This window comes from Xiphophorus hellerii, chromosome 20 (assembly GCF_003331165.1).
Source record: "Xiphophorus hellerii strain 12219 chromosome 20, Xiphophorus_hellerii-4.1, whole genome shotgun sequence".
Lineage (NCBI taxonomy): Eukaryota > Metazoa > Chordata > Actinopteri > Cyprinodontiformes > Poeciliidae > Xiphophorus > Xiphophorus hellerii.
The window spans coordinates 13,995,134-14,017,684 of NC_045691.1; the positions used below are offsets into that span (position 1 = coordinate 13,995,134).

The following is a 22,551-nucleotide window of genomic DNA, read 5'->3' on the forward strand; positions in this document are numbered from 1 at the left end:
GAGAATCTTTATCCACTGAACAGATGAAAGATATTCTGTTATATTTCTCATCCTGCAGCCGGATCTGACTCTAGATAAAACCAGCAGCAAAAATTAAATGAAGTACATATTTCAGAGCGATAAGTGGACTGGAAAAACCAGCAGCTGCATTCTGGGAGGAAATAAATACCTTCTGGTGAACCGTTAGTAAATAAAAACATTTCATAACACTCTGCAAAGGACAAACTCTGCAACCATGCAAGTAAATCACAGAAATATCTTCCAAAGTCTGCTGATCTCGATCTGATCGAAGAGTTTTTCATGTGACAAGCAGGAAAAAACTAAATGAAGAAAGAAACAGAGAAATGTCCATAAGCAACACGAAGGAGATTAAAATTAGTTTCTAATGCAGAGAAACAATCATGAAGCTGGAGGGGAAAAATAATGTTCACTTTTATTGCATTTTTTAAAATAAAGTATATTATAGCTTTTTGTTATTATTTTATCAGCTCAATATTGAATTTAAAAATGGTTTGAAATGAACAAAACTGACAGATATTTGTAAAAAAAAAAAAAAAAAAAGTGATCCATAGATGATTGTAGCTCCAAAACATAAATTATAGGACAGCTCTGTTCTTTTGAGTTGTTTATTTTGTTTTTCTTTAAACAAGAACAGGAAGTTGCTCTTTGTTTATTAATGTAGCTTTTGAGTAGAAGCTGTTGGATGTTTGTGGTTTTATTTATTGCAAAAATAAGATAAATGCAGAAACCTGAACTGTTAGCTTGCTCTACCACTAACACTGAAACATTTTTTATTTTTATTTTGTTTTTTTTTTGTGAGAAAAGAAGCACATCAACCAGTTTGCCTCATTGCAGAATTGCAATCGGGGGCCACATAAAATCATCAAGGGGGCCACAAATGGCCCTCGGTCCACACTTTGGACACCCCTAAACAGAAATTACAGATGTAAATGATTAAACACACATTTCTTTATAACATTAACAATATGTTTCCTTGCAGCAGAAAGATTTAAACTCCCTCTCTGGTTTTCTCCATGTTCTCCCCATGCATGAGTGGATTCGCTCCCTGCCACAGTCCAGACACGTCATTGTTAGGCTGACATTTGACCTCTGTGACGCTGACAGACACAGGAACACACTCATGTCGGAGGGCAGTTTGGAGAAACCAATTAACCCAGCAGTCGTGTTTTTGGAGAGCTGGAGGAAGCTGGAGTACCCAGAGAAAACCCAGCATGCACTGGGAGAACTGTCAAACAAAATGACGCTGGACCTGAACCAAGGTCAGGTCCAGGTCCTGAACCAAGGTCAGGGCCAGGACCTGAACCAAGGTCAGGTCCAGGTAAGGTAATTTATATAGCACATTTTCAGCAACAAGGCAATTAAAAGTGCTTTACATGAATTAATAGGAAATACAAATAAATAACAAACCAAAGGAAAGAGCAAAAGCAGAAACAGAATCTAAAAATGTTGATATAAACCAGATACTCCTGTTCAGGGTTCATACATAAGTAAACAATCTAAAAACATCTGGAGTATTTTTCTGGCTATTATGTCTGAGGTCTAACAACATTTATTCGTCTTCACCAGACGTCTCCCGTATCAGTTTGAGTTACAACAATCATTTGGTTTTCTTTGCACTGCAAAAACAGAAAATCTTACAGCATTTTTTTGTCTAGTTTCTTTTGTAAATATCTTTGTACACTAGAAATAAGTCAAAACTAACTTACAAGTAACTTTATCAAGCTAGAGGAGTTTGCTAAAGTAAATAATTCTTGAATTTTGATTTTTAAAAGTATTAGATTCCACTGGCAGATTATTCTCTATAACATGCAGAAAATGTTTTAAGTGAAATAATCTTCCAGTTGATCTACTATTTTTTTCAAAATCAATATTCAAGAATTATTTGCTTAAAACAAGCTCCTCTGTCTGCTGAAACACGTTTTGTCCTATTTAAAGCATAAGGACATATTTGCATTTGAAACTAGACAAAAACAAAAATGCTTGGTAATATTTTTATGTTTTTGAAGTGCAGAGAAAAATTACTTGCTGTAGTCACTCAATAAGGAAATCAGTAAATATTATTATAGATAGTAGCTAGAAAAAAATCTGAGTTGAAATATTTTTAAAAAACTTAAATTGTGTTGAATATAGTCCATAGACCAACTCTAATCCTTAAAATAAACTTAGTTTAATTACTTACCACCTTCTTTTTTTAATGTTTTATATTACAATTTTAAGCTCAACCAGTCCTGGAGATGACAATAACTTGTAGTTTTCAGCCCGTATTTGTCTAAAAATGTTAACTAAATGCAAAGAAAGGTGAATTTCCTGTTGCTTTTCCAAGTTAAACATCTCTGTTCCTCCTTTTCTTGAGTTCGTCTCGGCTATTCATGGACGCACAGATGGCACCATCCTACAGGCCCATTATGCTCACAGATGAATCTACTTAATTGGCCTGGTTTCTGGCTGTGGGGCTGCAGAGTGGACCGGACCTGCAGGAGGAAAACAGCCTCCTAGAAAAGCTGCCTTTTCTCGCCCTTCCCGGTCTGACCTGAGCCTCGCAGCTCCACCATCGGCTCTGACAGACTGCCTCTCCCAACTCCACCACACCACGACCCGGACTCCACTGAAAAGCCTCCCGACTCAAGCCTCCATCCGCCATTTTCAGCAGATGGAAAGCAGGTAGAGCATTAAAACCCCAAGCCCCAGGTCCCAGACAAACGCAGGTAAGTGCGGCTCCGAGTATCCTACATCCCGCTCCCCAAAAACCACCTTACGGGAGGGAAACATGGGGGCAGAAAAAGCCTCAGCGAACCACCTTACTCCGGAGCAGCAGCAGCAGGATCGGGGGGGAGAGAGAGAGAGAGAAAAGGGGAGAGGACGGCTTGCATACAGCCAGGGGTAACAATAAACTACATCCTTCAGCCGCTGCTGCTCTGGACCTTTTAAATAACCTCTTTTATTCAACTTTTATTTAGAGAAACGGTGCAAAAATCCGCTTTGCGCACTCCGCTGTACGCGCAGAGGCGGTGCAAAAAAAAAAAAATGGTTTGTTGATTGAACTTCAGCTACGGAGGGAGGTTTAAAGATGTCCGATCGCAACTTCAGTAAAATAAATAAATAAATGAATGAATTAATTAACGTGAATGGGCTGGCCAATAAAAAGTTGATGCATTTTATTAGCAGGAATCAGCTAAAAAAAAAAAACAAACAGAAAAAACAAAACAAGGCGAAGCTGATCCAGTCAGATGGAGACAAAGAGAATAATGTTCGTCTCTGCTGTCATTTTTCTGCTGGTTTCCATGGTGGGTTTCCTGATGTTTATGTCAGGTCAGACTGGTTAGGGTGTCTGCGCTGGGACCGTGTGGGATGGATTCACATTTAATGAAGGTGATGAGTGTGAGAGCCCAGCCCACCTCTTATTGTTGTCCTCAACAATCAGCTTTCCTCCCAGTTTGGAGGAAGAAACATATTTATGTTCCTGGATGGAGATCTAAGACGAGGGAGCAAGAATTAAGAAAATGGGGAGGAAATCTGAATCATTCTTACAAGAAAAACACATTTAAAATGATTTTTTGTAACATTTGTAACGTTCTTCATCTACTTTGAATTTTTCTAATTTTTTCATGATTGTTATTTGGATTTTATGCGACAGAGCAACAGGAAGCACTGCATAATTGTTACTCTGAATGATTTTTATTATTTACTCAGATGCAACTAATTAAAACCTCCTGTATGTAATTTAATAAATCCGGCTGTTCTGTGAAAGTCTGAGGTTTGTTGGAGGCCCTTTGTGAACAAACGGCATCATGAAAACAAAACAAACAGTAAAAATTGTCAACAAGTTTAAAGCAGATTTGAGTTAAGTTTGTTTGTGTATCACATTTCAGCAATAAAGCAGCTCAAAGTGCTTTACACCATAAAACATCATACAGTCAATAATTATGAAACAAGCAATAAACATTACATTTTGTCAAATGGGATTCATCAAAATCCTCAATAAAATCCACATCAAATGTATTGATCACTTTGCATAGTTACTAGAAACTAAAGGTAACTCTAAACAGATGGCGTTTAAACTTAATTAAATTCAAAAGTACTTTATTGATCCCAAAGGGAAACTAAAAGTTGTTGTGGCTCATTTAATTAAAACTTTATTGTAGCAGCTGATGGATGTAGGTAGTAAAAATCTCCTGTAGCAGTCTGTATTACAGCCAATTAGAAGAAGCCTCTGATTCTGTTTTTCTAGTTTCATGGAGCGGATGGTCAGGATTGTCCAGATTCATCTGATTTTATGTGAAAATCTTCCTTTGAACCATCATCTCCAGTGGATCTGGTCGTCTCCACAACAGAACCAGAACAGAACCAGCCTTCTTTATGGTTCTTGATCCTTTTTAGGACCCTGGTTCTGGTTCTTGATTTAAAGGAACTCAGTGTTTCGGCTGTTTTGCAGTTTTCTGTAAGTTTGTTTCAGGTTTGTGGTGCATAGAAGCTGAATGCTGCTTCTCCATGTTTGGTCCTGGTTCTGGCCTCCAGAACCAGAACTGTGACTTTTCTGGAAGGTTGACAGAACAACAGCAGACCTTTAATGTATCGTGGTACTTTCAGTATCTGTTCAGTGATTTATAAACCAACAGCAGTATTTTAAAGTATATTCTCTGAGCTACAGGGAGCCCGAGTAGAGAGAAGCACTTGGATGAGTTTCACTTCTTGAATATCTTTTTATTTTTTATTTTATTTTATGATGTTTCAGAAAACAAGTGCTTGAGATGTTTCCTTGAAATGCAGCCCATTTAATTCAAATGTTATGAATAGGACTGGACAATATGGCTGAAAAACGATATAATCATTTCATATAATTATTGATTAGTTTTTGTTTTAAATATCTGAAATACTGACAAACTGGTGGCGTGACATTTCCTGTTTGATCAACAGTTTAAATTCAAAGTCTTTTTTTTACTCGCAGCAGTTATGAGTCACAGTGGTGAAACATTAAACTGCTGCTGTGCCAGTTACTCAGCAGGTTGTTGCTAGGTAACCAAAGAATGAGTTGCTAGGTAACCAAGGAGTGAGTGAGTAAGTTGAAGCCACCAATCTTACTTATCTAACCTTGAAAAGCTAAAGCCTTTCCTCTGCCTACATCTCCCAAAATGCTGTGCGGTTCTGGATTTCAGTTGAGCATATGGTCTATATATTGAATATTAAATATTTTATCAGATATATTATCTATTGACATTGATCATTTGTTTATCAGAGTATATACTGTTATTGTGTGGAAGTCAGCAGAAAAAGACACAATTGATTTATTGTCTCGCCTTTGTTGTGAAATAACATATTAAAAAGTTTAAAAAGCCATGACATATTTCTAGGCTTTCCTAAATTGCTTAAATTTAGGAACAACTTTCTCAATGCTGAGAAGAAGGTCATGTTTCTTTTTATACGGCGGGCATAAATATTGAGTTTTAGATGTAAATGATCAAAACTAGTGGAAGTTTGTTCCTGATGTTAAACATGATCTTTACAAAATAAAGTGAAAGTCTGATAAATGTGGCATCAAACTTCAAGTTTGTTAGAAAAACGATGAATTCACCCATTTTTCATACTTCGTGTTGCAGCTGATGTGACGATGAAACATTTTAAAAACTGAAGTTTTTCTGATAACTTGAGTAACTTTCAGTGCGTTGTTTTTTTTCCCCCTCCGCTGTTTGCGTCACTTAGTGTGGATCATGGCTTTTTCTGGAGAGTCAGTGGAGAGTCTGGAGGAAATTCCTGCTCAGGTGTGGAGCGGCTTGCCAGAGTATCTGAATCTGGGACCGTCGGCTGCAAATCCGAGTCGCATCGGTGAGATTTTCTGCTCTCGCACGTTTTTATAGCTAAGATCAGCAATTCTATAGCTGCTATTTCATGGCTGCATTACAGTACAAGTTGTTATTGTAAATGTTAAATACAGTCAAAAATAATCAAATGAGAAACAGATTTTGTCGAAATTTACCAGAATTATTCATAAATCTGGCAACTTTGTATTATAAATTCGAATAAGAAGTTTATGTTTGAAATTTATTTACATTATTTATATTATTATTTAAATCCATTATAATAATAAATAAAAAAAAACATCTGCATTGTCATTACAGCAATAAAATCCTTCTCATCCTAATGTTTTGTCCCTCCACAGATTCTGTCAGGTTCAAGTCTGGTCACTCCAAACTGTAAACGTTACTGCCAGCCAAAATAAACACAGTGGTTAAATTAAATGATCATGGTAATCCAGTAACAGTTTTGAGCTTAACTTTTATATCTAGTAAATATAAAGTTAGTGCAAGGATCTGCATGCTTTTATTATCCCAGAACCCATTTTTGCTCCCTCTCCTACCAAATAAAAGTAGCCAGAGTCGAAACACCTACTTAGAAGTTTTATTTTAGAAATAAAAGGCCAATAAATAGGAACTGAATTGTAATCTTTTACGTTCCTCTCTTAGTTCCATTTAACACTGAAGTTGGTAGAAGTGCAGCAAAAGAGTTGGAAAAGCACAAGTTGCAGACAGATACAAAAAAGGAGAAAAAGTATTATATACCTTGCTTAGCTCATTGCTTATTGAATGAATGTAATGGAAAATATAAAACCTGCAGGTTTTAGGAGCTTTTATGTTTTTCTCTCTTGAAAAGGGTAAAAAGTAAATGTTATTCTTTGAACAAAGAATAAATTGTTTGTTAATTGAGTTTACACATCTATAAACTGAAATGTAGCAAAAACCCAAAACATTAATTTGTCTTAAGCTTGATAAATAAACATGCATTAACTCCTAAATCATCTTTCGTGGTAAGTCAGTAAAACTCTATGTGGCACATTTCAATATAAAAATTACAACAAACAAATTTAAGCAAAAGCGGATTTAAAAGATTAGTCTAGTTTGGTGCAACTAAACTGTGTTTACTAAGTTAAAAAATAAAAACACAAATTAGATTACAGAATAGCAGATAAATCAAAATGAATTAGTGCTGTAAAGATGTTATTATTAGTAATAATCTATTTTTGTATTTTTAGGTGTTTGGGCCACCAAAGTGATCCCAAAGGGGAAACGGTTTGGTCCATTTATTGGAGAGAAGAAGAAGAGGTCACAGGTCACCAGTAATGTTTACATGTGGGAGGTGTGTAGCACAATAATTCATTTTCACATGGAAAACAAAACAGTCTGAAAACCTTCACTGAGTCACAGTCTGGAAAACAATAAATAAAGCGACACTTTTTCATATATATTAAGGAATTGTTGACTTAAAACAATCCCTGTTTCTTTCTGAAAGGTTATCTTTAAGTTAGTTTTATTTTATTTCAACTCTTCTAAGATATTCGTCCTAAAAACTAGACCAAACACTTTGTGTTTTTGCAGTGTACTTGTGGTTAATGTCATAAATAATATTTCAGCTTCCAGTTTTCAAGCGTTTTTCCCTAAAAGTTGCGTCACGCGGCCTGGCGGCTCATGTTCTGACCCGGTCGTCTCGATGGTGCGCTGCAGGTCTATTTCCCGGCTCGGGGATGGATGTGCATCGATGCCACAGACCCGCTGAAGGGGAACTGGCTCCGGTACGTGAACTGGGCTCGTTCCAGTGAGGAGCAGAATCTGTTTCCACTGGAGATCAACAGAGCCATTTACTACAAAGTTTTGAGGGTAAGTTAAATACCGACCTCTGGACATGTGACCCGCTACGCTGTAGATTGATGAACTGGTTGATCTGGGTTGGTTTTTGGAAAGCAGACATCTTGTTAAATGAAGTCATAGTTTAGTTTGTACTGAATTAACACACTAAAATACAACTTAAACCACATATTTATATAGCTACACTGTCTAAATCTTCCCGTTGTTTTTTAGGATTACCAAAACAATTTTTATTTATTAAATACAAGCATAATGAGAGAGATATTTTTTCCTTTTTTTCAATCCCACAAGTTTACATACACTAAGTTTTAAATACAGGTGACCCATAATGCTTCCTTGAAGAGGGTAGGATAGGTCTATGGGCTGTATAAACTGTGTTTATTACGTTTTAAGATCAAAATAATTCTTAGATAATGAGATAAATGCTCAGTTCCGCCTGCTTGGAGCTCATTTCAGAATAAGCTGTCCATTTAAAACCAAATAAGATGCTGCTGACCACAACCCCCATCTCAATGCGCAATCACACAATCGTACATCTTTGAAAAGCAGAAGTGGAGCCTCCTGCATAACCATCAAGAATGTAGCAAGGATTCATCTTTACTGAATGCTTTTTTTCAGCAGCAACAAAGCTTGTGTGCTGTAAAACAGAATAATCCTGGTCACATTTGACCTGGAGAACAATAATCATAAGCAAAAATTGGATTGTTTAGTTTAGCACTTTTGATACTCTGTAGATGAGTCAAATTTTCTGGTCTCAGCTGGTTGAAAAATGTTAGCCGCTCCTGTAACTTCCTATGGCTCAATTTTAGATGCCACCACCGATATCCTCTGATGCCTGTTCTTCTATCATTTCCTCTTTTTTTTCTGTTAGTGATTGTAAATCCTCAGTCACTGATAGTCTCAGGTAAAAACTTTCATGCTTCACATGTGAAGCAGGAGGAGTCAGTACCACATGTGACGAGTTCACATGTCAAAAGCTTTGCCTAATTTAGTTGGTAAAGCTGCTGATTTTGTTTCAGTTGAAGCTGTGAAATGAAAAACTACCTCCACATTTTGGTCCTATTTTCTTTCACAGCTTTATCTTGTCGGCTGCTAACGACACAGCAAAGCTTCATCACCCTGATGGATCCTCCCAGATTTTAGAGGCCATCATTCACACTTTGGCCTTAGAAAATGGATCAGACATTGATGATGCAACAGAGACCAGAAGAAATTGACTCTAAACAATAAATTCAAACCCTTGTCAGAAATATTATAAACTAATCTGAGTACTTTTTTAAATTTAATTTCAGTGAAATCTATATTTTTAGAATTTTACGTAAAGACAATTTTAAAGATATTATTTTCCTTCCCATGTTAGGGTTAAGAAAAAAAGTGTCAAATTAATTCTTATAAAATTAAACCTCGATGTTCTACTTCAGCTCCAAGCAGCATAAATGTTAATTAGGTTGTAAAGTAGTTAAGATTTTTACAAGACTGCATCACCTATGAGGCTGATTGTTTTTTTTTACTCAAGTAAAGGCAAAAAATATCCATCCAAGAAATTACTCAAGAGTAAAAATGTATTTGGTAAATAGGATATTCAAGGACTAAGTAACTGAACAAAACGTAATTTAATATTTAAAAATCAATCAGATCAAAATATAAAGTTATGTGGATATTGTGGGATTTTAAAGGACCAAAATGAAAACATGACATAATAACAAAATCAGATGAACTTTTTTATTTTCCAAATCAAATTCTTTCAATATGAAACTAATGAAAGTCTGAAAATACCAGAGTTGAGTTGTTACTAGTTACATTTACTTAATTACATTTTCTTGAATAACTTTTTTTCCCCCAAAAAATTTACTTATAGGAGTATTTTACTACGCTGTACGTTTTGCTTTTACTTCATGAGTAATTTTATCATGAAGTATTGCTACTGTTACTTGAGTAAAATTTCTGGACTCTCTACCCACTGAATGAAAAACAAACATGTTTTAACCAAAAATTCACCAGTCACACATACCTGCAGTTTTTATTAAAGTTTCATACATTTTATAATGAAAGAAACCGATTTGGAGAAACATTATTTTGCCTGATTTTGTTAATTCAGGCATATTTTGTTACTAATATGAATTACTGCAATTTTATTCCTTAAAAATACCAAAATGTCCACTTAATTTTATATTATTGTGCATCTGATAATATAATTGTTAATGATTGATAATTTGATCAGTTACTCAGTACTTGAGTAGACCTTTTACCAAATACATTTTACTCTTGAGTAATTTCTTGGATGGCTACTTTTTACTTTACTTTAATAAAAAATATATTTAAGTAGTTCTACTTTAAAGTACAACTTTTGGGTACTCTGCCCACCAACTCTGGTACATAAGTAGTGTTTTCAACAAACACGTTTTACTTTTACTTGAGTAAAATCTATGCGGAAGTCCTGCTACTCCTGCTGGAGTGTATAATTTTTGGGTGCTGTACCCAGCTCAGTTAATAACCCAGTTCCACCAGCGTTATAAGACAGATTAGATGCACAGTAGTCCAAATACCTGGAGCGCTGCCTCCCAGCAAGCCGCCCTCTGATTGGCTGCCGGGCTCATCTCACATCGTTGCAGCCTATCGGGCCAGGAGAGGAGCTGCTGGTGTGGTACACAGTGGAAGACAACCCCGAGATAACAGCTGCGCTGGAAGAAGAAAGAGCCAGCAGAAGGAGCTCACCCAGGTCGAAACGAGGTGAGGCCTTAACACCGACCCACGCTGAAAGCATGAGTTCACTCTGCGTGTTGTTTCCTCCGCGATTCGGTCCAAGTTGTAACTGACGAGCTAGCTGGCTATTACTAAAAGGAAGCTAACGTGCGATGTATGGGGCTTTTCTCTACTTTCACACCTCACCTAAAACTCGTTAATGCTGCTTAATTTGGACTGTAATACCCCAGCAGAGCGGGTTGGATTGTGGTATCTAGGTGTTTAAGGAGTTTCCGAGCTGGTTTTTCTTTCCCTGGACCCAACGTTGTTGAGGATGTGACCTTCCTTGAGTTCATCCATCGCCCGAGCCTCTCTACTTGATGATGGCCTAGCAAGTTAGCTAACGAGCCAGCTTCCTTATCCCGACCGTAGCCTCGTTTGGGCTCAAGTATTTGGTTGCAGCCTTAAAATACAGAGGCTGTGCGGCGTGTTCGGGTCGGCTCTGACTGTGGTTGCGGTAGATAAATACAGATTCATCGAGTTGTTGCAGTTTAATATGCGTTGAAAGCTAGCATGAGGCTAAAAACGGCTAGTCTGGACGCACGGAGATCTCGGTGCGGAGGAGCAGATGGGATACAGGGTGGATGAAGCCACTGATAATTCAGTCAAAATCAACGAAATTCATCTCTAATATTTACATTTAGTTGCTGTTAAAGCAGTGGATTCAAATCGGTCCACTCAAACAAAGCGCCACAAATTTATGTTTCTTTTGACATCTGTTTCACAACAGTTTTAAATTATTTATTTAAGAAACTCAATCATGGCTAATGAAAACACACGGGTTATGTTGTTAACTCTTCTGCCAAATTAGTGTCAACACATCCAACATGGCTGTCATGTGCTCCTACATTCACAAGTATGAACTTTGAACATGTATTTCCATAAAGTAAAGCAGCGAGTTAACTCAGAGAAGAAAGCTAGAGCTGTCAAGCTTTACTTATAAACATGTTCTATATCATTAGATTATTCCAGTCACATTAGCCCTGTGTAGGTCATCATTTGCCCTGCAGCTAACAGGAGCCTTGACTCTGTTGTAATGAGATATATGGCAAGACAAATCCTGCTTTATCTCCTATGAAAAGGAAACATTGAGACTGAAAGTTAAGTGATCTAATCTCTTTTTTTCAGACTCCCTTATTTTGTTATCATTTTATTCCTGACGCATTCAAGGCCATGCTTATCAAAGAAGCGTTAAGATGATAGTTTGTAAAAGTGAGTGTTAATCTTATCTGTGATGATGTTAACTTTTAAATTGTGATTTTTTTTTGTTCCCTCCTCCCACTTGTGTTCAGTTCTTTGAGTTTTGTTGACTGAAATTGAGAAGTATGCAATCGGGGGGAAAATAAATCTAGAATGCAGCCGAAAGTTGCTTAAGAATGACAGCCGTGCGTTTGGAACACCGAGTTCAATAAAAGTAGCAATAGTAAAAGTCTCCAGCCTGAATTTGGCTTCAAAATGTGAGGATTTCAATGACATAGTGAAGAGGAGGGAATCTGGGGAAATGTCTGGTAGAGGCAGCTTGGAGACCAAACAAACCGGCACCCTATGGAGATTTTTAAAAGCTCTCTATGGTGAACGCAGTTGAATGAGCTCTTTTAAAAAATATGAAAACTCTTTAAGGATTTAGATGTAATTTTTACACCAGTTTTCACCAGTATTGTCAACCGTATTTGCACCAGAATGTTTAAACTTTGCCACCAAAATGGCTTACACTGGTCATACAGTCTTTCTTTTTTCTTTCCATCATTTATTGATGTGTTTAAGTACTCTGCAGTGATGTAGCTAAACATTACTCCTAGGAAACCATCTTTCATGCTATCCAAGCTCAAGTCCATCTGCTGTTAATTTTCCCTCAACATGTTGTGTGACCATGGGAAGTCACTTCTAGTTAATGCTTCACACAAAGGATAGAAGGAATGCTAATATATCCACAGATAATCAGACACCAGCTGCATTTGGTTCAAACACAGAGAAAAAAAAACAATGTGTCACAGCTGAAGCTAAGAGGTTTTGCGAAGTAAGTTTGACATATTGTGGTCCACAGACATTGGCAGGTTCTGTTTTATTTTATTTTTTGCCAGAAGAGGACATTTTCTTTTTTAGCTTTACCTTAGTGAAAAACTGTTTACCTAATCTCTGTCGCAAAAGTCTGCACTCCATCTTTGTTCCGCCTTTCTATTAAGCAGCCAAACATAAGTTTGACATAAATTCACTAAAAAAGTTTCATCAAAGCAGAACATCATCCTATAAATAATGATGTTTCACAGTGCAGTTCAAGATACCTGGTATTCACTTCCTGTTTGTGTGTTAGGTGTGGCTACAAGGATTTAAAAAATTGTTTATCTAGTTGAACAAGACATACTATGATCGTTTCACATGTTTGCTTCTGATATTTCTACGTTTCATAGCTCTAAAGTAGAATAATTATCCTTTGAGTTTACGGACCAGGACTTGTTTTTGATGCTTCTGTCTTGCAGGGTTGTGTTTCTGTGAAGCCCCTGCAGGCAAAACACTCTGTGAAGTGAACTACTGTGATGTCATACATTTTTCCACCACTGTACTGCTTTGCATATTTAAACGGAAAGGAACATTTATTTTTGATGATTATTAATTGCCATATCAGTAATTATTATTTATACTTTTACAGAAATGTTTGGTTTTTTAAGTTGACATTCATGACTCTATATAGTACAGATCTAATGCAGGTCTAATAATACACATAAGGAGGTAAAGAACATAATTATATAAATTTAGGCCTTAGACCTCAACCTGTTTAGCTGCAAGTTCGACAAAACAACTATTAAATAATTATATTATGCTTTTAAAACAAAATTGGTTTAAGATCAAAACGAAACTAAATGCCAGGAGATTTTCATCTTAATGTTGGTCTAAGGTTGCAGAAAAGTGTTTTCTCTCGACATATGCTGTCATCACACACCTTTTGGCAAATAGTTGCTGCTGCTCACTCTGTTCTTAAGTGTGATTAAACAATTGCAGAAGAAGGAGATGATGAAAGGAGCCTTCATTAAAGGAGCCCAAATTAAACCTCAAACTGAGAAACAGGATGTTGGGAGTGGGGGCAGACAGTTTGCTCTGGGATCGGCTTGTTTCTGGAAAAACAACTTTTTTAGAAGTTTTCAGCATGAGCTCAAATTAAAGATGCACTCTCTTTAATTGAGGCTAAATATTGCACCGTTTAAGATGAGACATCTGGTTTCCTTTAGCATTTTATGACAAATCACAAATTTAAGTCGGAGTTTAGCTGCGCAATTTAAAAATGTGTGGAGTAGCACTCTGAAAAAGCGTTTAGACAGAATAACTTCCAGTGTCTCCAGTACGTTGAATTCAGATTGTTTGTTTAAAACGGAGCTCATCTTCAGTTGTAGCACCACTGCATTGCATGAGCATCTTAAACACAAACACTGCATAGCCGCAGGCCGTGTTTGGACCGGTACTCACAGGGACCGTCATTTCTCACCATTAACACACACTGAACCTTTACTGAAATGTCCGAGACACAACAGATAACAAACTCCAGTCATGGTTGGTTTCATAAGCGTAAAATCATCTAATGGAGATGAGAAAGATAAAATGTGGAGTGGTGTTGAAATGAAAAAAACAACCAGTAATTGTTATGTAAATACCAATACAGTCCATAAGTGGACATCTCTGAAGTTTTAAATCAACTTGGCGTTTTATGAAAGGGATGTTTCACAAACTTTAAGGAATCTGGTATTTTTATTAAAATAAATTAAGTATTTCTCAGCTGTAGTTTAAAATCTAATGAATGGAAAGTCTTCAAACTAAATGTATGTTCTTAAAAACACAGTTTTGATTTGTGAAATCTCTTATTTTATGTGAAAAAAACAACAACTTTTGTTTAATATAGAATAATCCTGTTCACATCCATTATTTAATTTTTTTTTAACTTTTCTTGTTTAGTTAAGATTTGTTAATTAGGCTTGACCAAAGGAGAAAAAAACTTCTAAAAAGCAATGATTTAACTTAATCTAACATGGGAATATATATGACATCAGAGAGTACATCTGTAGGATATATTTAATCACAGTAGACATCATAATATCAGACTGTTTATTTCCATCTTGTTGCTGTTTGTATGTGGGGATGGGCTGGTTATGTAGTATTAGTTTTGTGATGCAGGACAAAAGCATAGGTAGGATAATACAACAGTAAATATCGCTTATTGGCCACAACAGCAACATTAATATCAGATATCAGCGATATCAGATATCGATGCCAGCGACACTATGTATGGTTAAAGAAAGTATAATCATAATTGAGATCTTCATCACAATTCTCAGCAATAGTGTGTGACACTTAAATATTTTCCTGGAGTCGCATCAGGATGAAATTCACAGACTTGAAAATGAGTGGCAAAATGTTTGCTGGTTCTAAAAACAGAGTTTATGCACAGAAAGCATAGAGGGAATAAAGTAATCACTGACTCATTGATTTTAATCAGGACAAATATATAGACATTACAATCTATAATCAAAGTAATCACAAGACTGTAAATCCTGTGGTTGGTTTCTGATGTTGTTGACCTGGTGAAGTGAGGAAAAGGTGGAGACAATGTATTTCTAATGCTGTCATCTTAAAATGATTCTTAGATCAAGGTTCCTCATAATGCATTCAGTGATTTAACTATTAATAAAGTGAAGAGCTGATCTGGTCGAACACTAACTTCTGGTGTCATTCTGAAGTAGACTGCAGCTTAGAAATGGGGTTGTGCTCACATCGTTATAATAAAAATTATTCATCCTGTGATAATACTGAGAAATGACAGTGTGATTGGGAGCGTTACTTTTACTGTCCGAGCTTGGTTTCCATGACATCGTCAGTAAATGATGCAATCTACATGTTAAAATATGATAAAATGCAGTGAGTGTTCTGCTAAGCAGCATAGTTCTATGTTTGTAAAGTAAAGTTTTATTTTTGGATATGTATTTTGTTTTTCTGAAGTTCTGACTGTGCAGTGGTAAAGTTAAATAAATATACTATGTACCAAAATAATTTTAAAGTCTATATCACACATCCATAGTTGCAGATTTAAATGTGTTCATAGAGGTTCATTGATATTTCATGCTATTATTGTGCTTGCAGTGAAACTTGAGCTTTTTGGTTATTATAATTTATTGGTAAATAACAAATTTCCCAGTAAAACTATTTTCTTTAGTACCTCTGTCAACATAATTGAAGCCTTTTCCTTGTAAAACTTTGTTGTGAATATGACTAATACGGAGTGGCGTGTGTGTTTCAGCTAGAAGAAAGTTGGTGGAGAAAGCCAGACAGGCTGGTTTGGGTGGATTCAAGAAAACAAGTGGAACCAAAACTACTGTCAGGGAAATGTGGGAAGGGGAAGAAGGTGAGTATTTATTCATTAATTAAACAAATGTTTGGTAATTAAAGGTCTACTTTGACTCATTAATTCAAAATTTGTTCACTAAGGGAGCACAATTTTCATTTATTTTACTCAGGTGATAAGGAGGAGGGTGAGAGACCATCAGGGACCTCTCAGGAACTCCATGAAGCCCGTCCTTTAGGAAGCACCAACCACAAGCATTTGCAGGACACGTCCGCATCAGGGGTGGACAGGGGAAACTATGAGGAAGATGAAGAAGAAGAAGAGGACGAGGAAGAAGAGAATGGCGATGACGGTTGTGAAATGCAGCACCAAACCTCAAAGCAATTATCCGAGCAGTCGAGCTCGTTGCTATCTGGCAGTGGAGAAAGCCATAAGGATCCACAGGAGAACCCCCTGCTAGCTCAGCGGGGTGGAGACCCTGAGCAGGATCCCGACGGGGAGCTGGAGGAAGACCTCCAAGGAGAATCCTATCCCTGCGACCACTGTGAGCGCCACTTCTCCTCCAGACAGGGTCTGGAGCGCCATATACACGTTCATGGCATCAGCAACCAACAAGCACAAGTGTTTAAGTGCCGATACTGCAATAAGCCTTTCAGCTCACAAGTTGGGCGCCGGCGGCATGAAAGACGGCATGAAAACGGCTCCAAGAAGATGCCCGGCTCCCTGGCTGGAGTTGGCGGCCTCCTCAGTCCTGCAGGGCAGACTGATTCAAGTCCTGACTGCACCAGTCCAACCAGTCAGCTCATAGCCATAGGGTCCCAGTTTGACATGCAGAGGAAAGAGTTGGGACCCCACACCGATCGTCCGTCGATGTTTGATGAGAACGGGGAGTCAAAGGAGCTTCATCCCTGCAAGTACTGCAACAAAGCTTTCGGCACCCACACCAACATGCGCAGGCACCAACGCAGAATACATGAGCGCCACCTGTTGCCGAAGGGAGTTCGTAGGAAAGGCATGCTGCTGCAGGAGGCGTCAGCGCAGCAGCCCGGCGAGTCCCCGAGTGCCAGCCCTCCTCTGGTCTACATGCCCAGTGCCGACACGGAGGACGAGGCAGACAGAGACGATTACGTCATCGACATATCCAAAAACATCTCGGAGAACCTCAGCTTCTACATTGATGGCAAGATTGTGTCAACGAGCACGGCAAGCAGCTGTGAGGTGATAGAAGTGGACACGAGGTCGGCGGCTTTGTTTGGCCTGGACACGGTCATCATCAGCCCAAATCAGATTAGTCAAGCACTGAAGGTGGAGGCGAGAACGAACGCCACAAAGCCCATCACCAGTAATGAGCAGCCTGCAGCAAAAAGAAGAACATCAACTCCTCCCCTCGTCACCAGCCTGAAAGTTGAGACGGAAACTGCTCCTTCGCCTTCATCCTCCACGTCGTCCTCATCCAACCTGTTGGTAGGAGGACTTTTCCAGCAGGATTCATCAACACTTCAGAGGGAGAAAACCATTTATCTCTCCCCTAAACTCAAACAGCTCCTTCAGACGCAAGACTTCCAAAAATCAACAATAGCCCTCATTACCGAGAGCCACAGACTGGCCACACTTCCAGGCGCTTCAGGAAAGTACAAAAGGAGGACCGGTTCTCCGCCTTCATCCCCACAGCTCAGTCCGACTGTCAAAACTGAAAGCTGTAAAGCAGAAGCAGCGAGCGGAAACGCCCTCAAGGTGCCAAAGCTGGAAAGCCATAGTGTGCCGCCTCCTGAATGCCTCCTAGATGAGGAAGATGAGGATTCTCCAAGCTCCTCCGGAAGCCACGCCTCCTCCAGCGGCGGGGGGAGTTCCTGCAACCAGCAGCCCTTGGATCTGTCCAGCTCTGTCTGCAAGCGAAGCGACGGCCCAAACCAGGCGACTGGAGACTCGGCTCTGGATTTAAGTGTAAACCGGAAAGTCACCACAGAACCCGATTTAAAAGGTGGGCCAGCGCCACAGCCGCCGGTAAAGAAGAAAAAGCCAAACACGAGCATGTTGGAAAAGGTACTAATGAACGAGTACGTTGGTCTAACGTTGCCAGGAGAAGAGGGGCCTTCAACCCTGACAACCCTAAGTTGTTTTCGTACTCAGTCGCCAAATGTTGCATCGGATTCTGCTCACCCGTCTCCACCCTCCCTGACTCCAGTCACAATAAACCCCTCCTCACCCAGCTCTTCTAGCGTAACGTCTCCGACGCCACCTCCTCCCATTCTGCCCACTATACCGTCTCCTCCGACGCTCCCCGGCTCGCCGCAGCCTTCGGATTCGCCCCTCCCGGTCCTCTCGCCAAAAATGTCTCCAAAAGCTGATGAACCCAAGCATCTGTCAGATTCTATTGAAAACTTCTCATCGGAGGAAAACAAGGATGAAGAGGAGAGTTACATTTCTGAGCCACAAGATTACCCAAGCACTCCACTCCAAAGTCCCCCCAATCAGTCGGCAGCATCAAGTCCACTTGGACCTAAAACAGAAGATCTGGCTAAAAATGTTGATGTTTCTTTTTCTGCAGTATGTAACAGTCTAACAAACGGCAGCTTAACCCAGGTTGAAGAAACAGAAATATCTTTGAAAGCCGATTTTGCTGCTCTTTCCCCTCAACCAGAATTGCCGTCATCTTCCAAATCTCCTCCTGTTGCATCAAACAGGTCGTCTCCATCAGCTGCTTTGCAATCTCCCCCACAGATTAAAGTGAAAGAAGAGCCTCTTCACTGTGAAGACGACTTGTCTGCTGTAAACCACTCACCTCACGACTCCTCGCTTCCGCCTGCTGCTCTTGATAAACTGTCCACTGAAATCCGGGAGGCAGAGGAAGCGGACTCCACATACTGCAAGACCTTCGTGTGCAATGTGTGCGAGGAGCCGTTCGACTCCATCAAAGAGCTCAGCGGCCACATCACAGATCACGCTGCTGACTGGCCCTTCAAATGCGAATTTTGCGTCCAGCTGTTTGGTGACGAGGCGGCCGTTCTGGCCCACCGCACGGCGCTGCATGGGGTGGGTCGCATCTTCCTGTGCTCCGTCTGTTCCAAAGAGTTTGCCTTTCTCTGTAACCTCCAGCAGCACCAAAAGGACCTTCACCCCAACGAGTCATGCACACATACTACTGTAGAGAGCGGCAAGCTGAGGCCGCAGAATTACACTGACCCGTCCAGAGCCAAAGAGGAGAGCGCTCCCTCGACACCAGTGCCAGGAACGCCCAATAAAAATGACGTGTCGGCGAAAGAGGAGGCCGATGTGAATGGGAATAACACAGAGGACCCCAACGAGGAGCTGTACACTACAATAAAGATCATGGCTTCCGAGGGAGCGAAGCCTAAAGGTCCAGACGTTCGACTTGGCATCAATCAACACTATCCCAGTTTCAAACCACCACCTTTCCCCTACCACAGCCGCTCTCACACTGGTTCTGTGGCCTCTGCTACAAACTTCACCACCCACAACATACCGCAAACCTTCACCACTGCCATCCGCTGCACCAAATGTGGCAACAGCTTTGACAACATGCCCGAGCTGCACAAGCACATACTGGTGTGTGCCAACGCCAGCGACAAGAAGCGTTATACTCCCAAGAAAAACCCGATTCCCCTAAAGCAAATTGTGAAGAGCCCCAATGGCATGGTGTTGCCCACCACAACAGCTGAGGCTGCACCGGAGGCCTGCCGCCGTCGCAGGTCAGAGTGCGTTCCGTCGGATGGGTCATCCAAAGAAACTCAACTTCAATCAGGAAACTGCTAAAACGAAAATGAGCGCCCTGAGTAAGAAAAAGAACCAGCTGGTCCAGAAGGCGATCTCACAGAAACATAGAACCGTCAGTACTGCAAAGAAGGTGGTGGTCAAATCTGAAGACGTGCCGCTGTCCAACGTCTGCCCCCACTGCAGCCGGGAGTTCACCTACACGGCTAGTCTGCATAAACACATGGTCATCAGCTGCCCCATGAAACCTGCCGTCACTAAAAAGGGCAAGAAAGGGTTGGCAGAGGTGAAAAAAGAGGCTGTTTCTTTAGTGGATAAGAACACAAATAGGAAGAGACTTCCAGAAGACGATGTGCAGACAGAGTCACAAACTAGACCTGCGGGAAAGAGAAGAGCGCGAAGTTTAACTGCAGCAGAGCCTGAATCCACTGAGGTGAGCAAAGGAAAGCCTCCTTCTGCAGTGGGTCGATTAAAAAGGCCTGCCGCGCTCTCCGCACCTATTTCCGCCCGCAAAAAACCCAAAAAGGGCCAAGCTGCTGCTCTACCTCCCCCTCCGCCTCCTCCTGACACTCCCAGTGACACAGCCCAACGGCCAACCATGAGAACGCAGCGTACGGGCAAAAAGCCAGCGACTAAGAGATCAGCAGTGGTCAAACCGCCACCAACAGCGCTGCCAGCACAGCTGAAGAAAGAGGAGCGTGTCTCGCTCAGAAAGAGGGACCGAGCCGGGGGTCCGGTCACCAGGAGCTCACAGATGGCCAACGCTGCTCCTCCTGCTGAGGTGAAGACTGAGGAGCAACCGCTGCAAGAGACGAAAGACCCCCAGGTAAACGATGTCACGTTAGTATGTTTATGTAGAGCAGTGGCTTAAATATATCAGCAGAAGTCACCAAGATGTTATATTTGTTCTTTGGGTTTTGGCTATTGGTATAGTATGTCCTTTAATGAACAACGTACTTTGGCTTCTGTTACTATGAGCCGTCCGCTGACATATTTAAGCCACTGCCCTACATTTATATTGAAATATTGACTTCATTTTTTTTTCACATAAAGCCTTTACGTAAGTAACCCTTCCTTGTTCGTCTCAGGTGTAGTAGGTTGACTTCACAACAGTCACACTCAGGTTCACAGTATTTATTATAACGAGAGAAAATCAAGTTTGTGTTTAAAATCAGTCTATCATCTTCTGCCCCACGATTGCAGACGGCAACAGAAAAAAAGGGGGCTAACTGTGATTATGTAGTGGTTTTTAACAAAATTTACATAATTATTCCACATAACTAATTTCATCTTTAACATAAATTACAATGAATATATATTTTTAGTACAGGAAATAAAATCACACATGGAACATTGAAAAACTAACACACAATTGATAACTGAAACTTTATATCAAAAATGTAAACATTCATAACAGAACAAGCAAGTTTCTGTCCTTATGCATTAAATAAAATACAATAAATGACCCTAAACAAACTGCAGAGCAATAGCAGTTAACCTCAACCAGAATTGCCGTCTAAAACACCACACCATTAATTAAAACAGATAAAAACATAGACAAAACATGGCAAAATTGTGTACAAAACCCTGAATATAATTAATTTTGTCTAAAATATATGTTAAAATCTAATACTTGTAAAGAAAACGAGGAGCTGATTGTGATAAATACCACAGTTACTGAAGGCAACAGAAAAAGGGGGAGGAGCTGTCAGTTACTGGTTGCTACGGTAACCACCAACTGCCAAGAGCAGAGTAACAGAACTTAAACTAGGAGAAAATAACTTTTTGATTAAACAAAACAAATTTCAAGAATACATACATTTTGACACACTTCACATCTATAATATTGCTAAAATAAAACCCTGTAACACATACAGCTCTGGATAGATTTTTCTCTTAAAGTTCCTTTAATATTAGCCTAATGTTACTATTACAGGATTTTTGTTAGGCAAGCGGGTTAAAATAAATAACATTAACAATAAGCAATAAATCCATTATCATTGTTATTATTAGCCTTTATTTCACCAGAAAAATGCCACTGAGATTAAAAATCTCTTTTGCAAGAAAATCCTGGCTAAGACTGGCAGCATTAATCGCTTGATAAATTAAAAATGAGGTCGATGATTCTTATTCTGATATGTTTTGAAAGGCAGTTTTGTTTACAGAGACTTCATATTCCATTTGATTTATGTTTTAGGTGTAGGTTTGTTTTTTTTTTTGTTTGTTTTTTTAAACTGACATGTCTTCCAGTTTCAGATTGAATTGTTCTTTACAAAATTAAATTATTGGTATTTGAGAGAACAAACTTGCATTATTGTGCCTGTTATTGTGGTATTACTTGAAAATGGTATGTCAAATTACATATTGAAAGATGGAAAACATTGATTGAATGTTTGATCATGCAGCTCTGAGGTGTCATTGCTGTGTTTTGTTTTGTTTTGTTGTTGCAGGAGTTGCCGATGAAGTAAGCCATGGCGACCGCGTCGGGTTTCTCTGTGGACTCCAGAATCCACCTATCAGGCAAATCCTCCGGACTCACCAAGGCACTGAGGACCGTGATGGTTTTGATCCATCCAATCCAGCTCTGCCTATCTCAGCTGCCTTTGCTGGACTAAAGGAGGGAACTCTCTGTATCTTCCACTTATCTTATGGACTAAACTGAGCCTTGAATTCTGCCAGCCTTGCAAAAAAAAAATGGAAACTGTAGATTATGGTGACATTATATGAACAATTTGTGTCATACTTGACCCAAAACAGTAAGATTAGGGCTTTGTTTTTTGTAAGCTGATCTATTGCAAATGGCAATCATGTGTCAGATAGGGTGAATTCTCTATTTCGTTTATTTTTTCCCCCCCCTCTTTGAATTGTTTAGGTTTTTGATTCTCCTAATGCATGAGCTGAGTAGAGGAAAAACTAGGTTGAACCAGTCCTAACGCATCTCCCTGTGGGCAGTACTTAAGTTTAAACATGATTTGCTAAGTATGTATGTTTTTGTAGCCGCTATATTGTAGAATATATCTCATTGGCTATTTTTTGTTGTGGGGAAATGGCAGCAAACGATGTTGTTCTGCATCAAATGGTCCTCAGGAACACAGT

The 22,551-nt window shown here is 39.4% G+C and overlaps 1 protein-coding gene across 1 annotated transcript; it reads left to right on the top strand.

Annotated features, from left to right (window-relative positions):
- The first annotated feature begins 2,191 nt into the window (after positions 1 to 2,191).
- Positions 2,192 to 21,011, top strand: prdm2b (PR domain containing 2, with ZNF domain b). Its single transcript, XM_032549397.1, is given in 9 exon segments — positions 2,192 to 2,726; positions 5,719 to 5,841; positions 7,046 to 7,149; positions 7,515 to 7,667; positions 10,268 to 10,385; positions 15,679 to 15,783; positions 15,896 to 19,419; positions 19,421 to 20,317; positions 20,320 to 21,011. Coding segments are annotated over 8 exon segments (5,085 nt in total). The 5' UTR covers positions 2,192 to 2,726; positions 5,719 to 5,726; the 3' UTR covers positions 20,389 to 21,011.
- The last annotated feature ends 1,540 nt before the right edge of the window (positions 21,012 to 22,551 follow it).